Source organism: Oryzias melastigma, unplaced genomic scaffold (genome assembly GCF_002922805.2).
Source record: "Oryzias melastigma strain HK-1 unplaced genomic scaffold, ASM292280v2 sc00701, whole genome shotgun sequence".
NCBI lineage: Eukaryota > Metazoa > Chordata > Actinopteri > Beloniformes > Adrianichthyidae > Oryzias > Oryzias melastigma.
The window spans coordinates 6,794-13,734 of NW_023417289.1; the positions used below are offsets into that span (position 1 = coordinate 6,794).

General features: G+C 39.4%; 1 protein-coding gene across 1 annotated transcript; it reads right to left on the bottom strand.

Annotated features, from left to right (window-relative positions):
* Nucleotides 1–384: 384 nt before the first annotated feature.
* LOC112138424 (beta-galactoside alpha-2,6-sialyltransferase 2) lies at nt 385–1,672 on the bottom strand. Its single transcript, XM_024260976.2, has 2 exons — nt 1,597–1,672; nt 385–1,523 (listed from the first exon to the last, which is right to left on the bottom strand). The coding sequence occupies exon 2, from the start codon at nt 1,451–1,453 to the stop codon at nt 410–412; it is 1,044 nt and encodes a 347-aa protein (XP_024116744.2). The 5' UTR covers nt 1,454–1,523; nt 1,597–1,672; the 3' UTR covers nt 385–409.
* Between the last annotated feature and the right edge of the window lie 5,269 nt (nt 1,673–6,941).

Below are 6,941 nucleotides of genomic sequence, written 5' to 3' on the forward strand. Positions count from 1 at the left end.
ATGAAATAGGGAATTATAGACAATAATGTGTTAAAATTAGGGGTGGGAATCGATTAAAAAATTAATGAATTAATTGCAAACCTGAGGAAAAATTAACCGCGATTAATTGCGATTAACTTTTTTTTTTTTTTTTAGCGACAGTATTTGCCAACCAGTACGAATGATCACAAAATAAAATGTATGTGACATGACAACGCGCCGGACTATGGATCAAATAAGCATATAAAGTACTTCACACACACAATATTTATATATGCAACATCAGAACATTTGCTCATTGAGGCCTATTTATTAAAACGAAACATCTTTAAACTTTTTAACAAAATGCTAAAACATGTCGTTTCTGATTACATTTACCTGTCTTGAGAATAAAATCTACAAAAACTGAATTGACTTTTTGCCCGATTTCTCATAATTTTTCTTGAAATACAGAGGAAAAAACGATGTATTTTTTTGTAGACAGACGACATAAAAGCCTGAAAATAAAAAGTGACAGTGAGTACTCACCGATCTCTTCGCCCAGGCCGGAGTGCAGGATGGCCCCAGCGGAACTGACCACCGCGCAGGTCTTGAAGCTTTTCCCCCCCTGCCGTTTGTCCCAGGACTGAAGGGGTTTCGACGGCACAAAATTCGCCCAGCCGAGCGAGGAGAACGGCTTCTCGGACCCGTCCACCGTCCTCAGCTGGGACTGGTTTTTCATTTGGCACAGCAGTTTGTCTGCGCTGCGAGCCACCTTGCGGTGCCCTTGGTAGGAGACGTGGTGCTTGTTGGCGTTGATGTAGTCCTTCATGGCCTGCCTCAGTCGAGGACTCAGCATGCCAGAGGACACGGTGCCCTTCCACAGCTGCTGCACCACAAAGTCCGCATCACTCCTCCTCTCAGCTGAAGGTCTTATCTCGTTTGCCAGATCTTCATCTTCATTCTCTCGGCCCTCTTCGTCCTCAGCAGCAAAGTAATGATTGGTGCTCTGGTCCTGTATGCTTTGAGATGTTCTATCGCGAAGCTGGGAAGCAGCATTGAAGTTAGAGCCCACGTTTTGTGTACCAAAGGAGGACCAGGCAGCCAGACTTTGCAGGTCCAACTCATTCAGATGGTTTGTTTCCTGGCTTTCGTAAATTTGATCGGGAGAACTGCTTGAAATGTTTTTCCCCCGGTTCCCTGGGGCCTCCGAGCTGGAGAAAACTCCTGCCTCCGGCTGGTTTTTAATAGAAGTTCTGGGTAAGTTCAGACCCTGCTCAGATCGGACCCCCACGACTGATTGCTGCTGTTGGGAGGACTGGATGGAGGTGAGCCGGCGAGTGTCGGAATGCTGGGAAACCAAGGAGCCGGCAGGAGTCCGAGGTTCCTCCACACGGGTGTCCAGGAAGTAGGAGAGAAGGCCAAGGAAAAGGAGAGCCCAGGCCAGTATGGCCGCCAGCACCACCTTCCTCCACTGTCTCATGCTGAACTTCATTAGCTCTCATTCAAACAGGCTCCTGCTGAGCTGGCCCACCAGCACAACGCCCCACAGCCTGCTGGAGGGCCTGTGAGCAAAGGTGTCAGTTAAACTCTCCAAGAAACCAGGAAAAACGAGGACTTCAGCAGAAGAACACTTACCTGGAATTTTAATGCTTCCCGTCCATGCGGCTGCCAGGATTTTAACAGGACCCTAAAAGAAAAAAGGGGGCTGATGAGTGGTAACATGAAAGTCTGAGGGTTTGAAAAACATTTCAACAGTTTGAGACGAACCAACAACAAAGTATAGCGTTCACTCGATATTATTGATGAACAATAATGACTTTTTAAAAACAATACCCGATATTTCCCGACCTCTTGCAGCCAATACCAATAATCAACCAATATTTTTTTAAATACTTGGAAAAAAAAGAGTCTATGGCTCTTATGTGTTCCAACAAATTAGCTAGTTTTACCTCTAAATATATTCAGTCTGCTATACATCTGTAAATAGAGAAAGTGTGTTTCATTGGTCAGAACAAATGTTAAGACTAACTTAAATAGCAATGTAACAAGGACATTTTTTCAATACAAATAATGCCAAATATGCAAAAGAAATACTTTAATTTTAAAGTGCAAACACTATTGCGTTGTTTTTAAACTGAAATAAATGGTTGCTCATAGAAATTAACTTTTCAAAAACATAGACATAAATTTGGATTCTAAAAGACTAGGAACTAGCATCTCTCTGCTAGAATCTGGTGTATTTTAGCGCAGCGTTTGGACGGGTTACTGGTGTTCCCGCTCTAACAATACAGTCATGCAATTTTGAGCCAGAATCGCAATTAGCTGCATTGAATGCTCATCATGACTAAGCATTAACGGGCAAGAGTGCATGGAAGGGAAAGGAGACTTGACTTTTGTCTGAGCTTTTTCAAGCATCCGGTTTTCTGGTCCAACACGATTTGAATCCTCAGGAGCGCTGTTTTCATTGTAAACTCTTTTATGTCATCTGTTATGAGAAAATTGCTACAAGAACATGTTAAAAACACTAAGAAAGACAATCAACAAAGCGGGTAAATTCTTTTTATGAAGTTATAGGAAAGTCGGATAACACTTGCGAATCCTAAAAATGGCTTTGAGCTGATCCAAGTAAAACATACAGAGCAGGTTTGCCAGCAGACAAGCGCCAGAAATGACTGTATTCTGTTTATTTTGGTCATATTTTACAATTTTTTTCTTCTATTTATGTCAGTTTAATCAAGCATAAAGACAAACAACAACATTTACAAAAAGAAATGTATTCTCTAAAGTCCCTTGGTGTTTCCCTACATCATGAACATACATATGGATTACTAACACACAAAACTATCACTATTACAGTCATATGCTCATTGGTTTCACACTAGTTCTGACAATCTTATTTGAAGTACAATAGAAAAATTTCCTTTTTTTGGTTTGTTTTATTACTCAAAGTTGCTGGTTTTGGATGAATAATAACAACGGACTGTTGCACCTGAGGGTCAATTTGTGTGATTTGTTGTTAAAGTGACAGCAGTAAAAGCCAGTAAGAGGTAAAAAGTAAGATAAAGTTGTTAAACTTCTCTTCACTGCTTTCCCTAAACTAATCACAGTTCAGGGCTGCTTCTTTTCAGCGTATGCGAACCTTGTTTTTAAGAGTGTAATGAGATTTTCCAACTGCAACCGTTTGTTCTGAACTCCCTAGTCTGCTCATTTCTTTTAACTTTCATTTTTTGGATGAATTACTTGTGACCCTTTTCTTAATTTATTGCAAAATATTTTTTCTTTTATTTTGGATCAAGATCTTTCTTAGCCTCCTTCTTGTTTTTTCCCCACTTAATTTAATTTATTTGATGAACCCAGCTAAAAATGAGAATAAGCCACAAGAGTTTTATCTTTGGAGTAAATTCTTTTTTTTTTTTTAAGTTTTGAGTACGTCCAATAACACTTGCTTGTTGTAAAACATGCATAGCACATTGTCCAAAAAAAAACACCGACAGAAATTGTTACTTTTGGGACATTTTTTGACCTTTTTCTACCGTTTTTGTCAGTTTAATTAAGCATAATAACTGATAATTATATTTACAATGCAATGAAATCCCTGAAGTTTCCTGATGTCTTTAGAGAATACAAATTAGTCTTGCATAATAAGTCAAAAATGTATCGTTATCGCGATACATCTCTGTGTGATACATGTATCGCAAAATTAATGACTTAAACTTTATTTATATATCACTTTACAAAGCAAAAGATGGCGTAAACTATGATAAAGGTTACCCTAAATGTTTACACACATGCTAAACAACCTCATGGCAGCTTGAAGGATTTCATTAATCAGATGGACTCCATCACATTGTTGACCAATCAAATGTTACGTTAGAAGCCCTGCTCCTGTCTAGACGAGGCTTATTTAGAGTATAACTGACTTTTATTTAAATAAAGCTGCTGCAGAGAAATGAAAAGGATGAGTTTGTCGTTTTTTGTTCTGTTTTTTTCTCATGAATCACAACTCATCACAAGAGTGATCAATAATATCGCAAATTTCCCTAATACTGTGCAGCTCTAATACCTTCATTTTGCCTTTTTTCTTTTTTTGTCTAAAAAAGCATAAATAACATTAACGTTTCAAATCTTCTTACATAGTGACAAAGGAGACTAAATGAGGCATCAATTGCCCCCCAGTCCTCTGAGCCTCATGTAGTTATGAGTTTTGCTCTCCTAATGGAGGAGGATTCTTCTCATCAGAGAGCAGGACACAGCCTCCTGTAGTCCTGATTACAGCTTCCCCTTTCTGAAGCCGTAGACTTCTAGAAGAATCTGCAGAAGTGACGGTGGTTGCTTCCCCAACCCCCCACCCTCCAGACGCCCCGGTCCTCCTGTTCGCCGGGGTCAAGCAGGATGGAACCAGCAGGAGGACAGAGGGAAGAGGAAGGGAGAGTGATGCAAGCGCACACATCTGCACAAACACTACTCTGGGAAACCTCACAGCTAGCAGATGGTGTTGGTGTCAGGCGGCAGTCTGTTGTGAGTCGGCATAAACGCGCCTACAACGGAATTAGGCTAAATGTCACTGAATGAAAAATGTGCACCTGGAAAAACCAGGGAAAAAACAAAACAAAAATCCCACGTCCTTTCGTTGACGAGTCAACAACAAGGAAACGACGTGGATATGCATCAGTGAAACTACTTCTGCCGAGTGTGCACCCAAAGGACACAACACCACGTGGACACGTACACCTGATAATAATCAGAGTGAACGGCAACGACTGAGGAAGGAGAAGGGGTGTGTGTGGGACAGATAGACCGTTTGGGAGGGTGAGATGGGGGCTTAGTACTTGAGGGCTGAAGGACGGTTGCATAAAGACTGTTTTGAAAATATAAGCGACAAAATTGACATCACAAGACTTCTCAAATGTTTCCTGGAGTGGACAAAATCGTCAAAGGTTTCTCAGTTAATGTCTCTTTTAGTCATACGACTGGAGTAGCCATCCACTCATCCATCCATCTTCTAAACCTGCCAAATCTCTTCTGGGGTCATGGGCTTACTGGACCCAACTTCTACTTTTTAGTGAACCTGAACAGGTTGCCAGTTTTAAATTACAATTACTAGACTACAGAAAATCCTCATTAGTTCATTACTCGCATTTTGGTGCCCTGAAACCATCGGGGACTAATAAACCAAATTTGTGTAAACAGTTGGCTCTGGTGTTGTCTTTTGGTTAAATGAAACATAATGGATATTAATAAAAAAATAAAATAAAAGAGCACCGACACATGTGCGCTAATCCAGAGATTGAGATTGCTCAAAGTAAGATTAAGGGTCTATAAACAAGGAGAAATTTGTCCTGGCATTCGACAACTGGAGATATTCGATTATTTTCTAATTTGTTGAAAACAAAGGCAAATATTTAGTTGATTGTTGTGCTAAAGAACTTGATAAATTTAAGGAATGAATCTCCTTTCTCATTTTCTTCTCTTCTAATTGTACATCCTCACTTGCAATCTTCCTCTTGAACAATCTTCCCAGCATTGTTCTTTTTTTCAAGGACTTTTACTAATAAAATGTATTTATTTGCTGCATGTTTCACTTTCACAATTGCATCATTGTTTTATCTTAAACTATCGTTCAAAATTATGTTCAGAAACTATATGAATCCTTCGTTTTTTTATCCCGTTATAAACTAACAGACAAATGAACCAACAAACGAACCAGCCTCCAATTTGCATAGAAATATGCCTACTTGACTGTGAATGACTAGAGCGTCCCTGGAGAACAAATCAAACGTACCCCAGTTTAGGGAAGTGACAGAATTAGCGGTAAATGTTAGAGGGACGTAAATCTCATTCTGTAGCGATTAAAATTACACAATTCTTAAGCCCAAGATATCAAAATCTAGGACTTTTTAAATGCTTTTTAAGGCCGTATTTTAAAATGTTCAAATTCAAGAGCTTTTAAGACTTGTTAAGACCCTGTGGGAACTCTGCTATGAAGCATGTCTTTGGACTGAAGGAGAAAGTCTGAGTTCCTGAAAAAAACACATATTTACAGAAGGAGGGCATGGAAACTCCATACAGAAAGACCCAACCTGGGATTTGAACCTTCTCACTGTGAGTCAAGAGTGCAAAACACTACACCACCGTTCAATTTCAGTGTCTCCCAAAGTCAACTATTCTGACAGCCACATGATAAAAACCCAATTCCAAAGCTGGCTACTACAAACACGTCCTTCTGTGAATAACATGTACATTCATTGAAAGGTTCCAGGCTGTTATGGAATAGTCAATGAATTCCCCTGATCCCTCACAGGACAGCACATCAAATGCAACAGGTATTCCATGTCCCTGTAAAGTTTTTCAAGAGGAATATTTTTGGAAACAAGCGCTAACTTAACCAGCTTAACAACTGGATACAAAAATGATTTATGACCTTGGGCTGGAGTGGAAGGAGTGTTGAGGTTAATGAGTCCAGACTGAAGCAGGAGGTCACAATCAATTATTTTTGGGGCTGAACTTGACAGAAAATGCACTCGGCAAATATTTGTAAAGGAAATGTCTTAGTTTTCTAAAATAATATACATATTTTTTATATTTAGTTAAAATGATTTTTGTTGCATTGCCTTCTGGGACCAATTCTAACGGTTCTAATGGTCTAAAATAAAATTGTGTTCATACTTTTACAAGGAAAAAAAGGGAGAAGTAAATAAAAATACAGACAGGATCTTGTTCTTTTTAGCAGTCCGCAAAATGTGAAAAAACAAAATGAAATGGCGTAAAAAATGTGTGATTTTCTGAGTAACTGCAGCCCCAAGGTATTTATATAAGCTCAAATACAGAAGTAGAATTTTTTTTCACCTTCTAGTCCAATGGCAATCAGTTCATGAACCAAATGAAACGGATGAAAGGCTGATGTGTGGATGTGTTTCAGGTTATGCGTTTGGCCTCTTAAATATGGATGCTTCGCTTTTTTGCACCACATGCAACTCTAC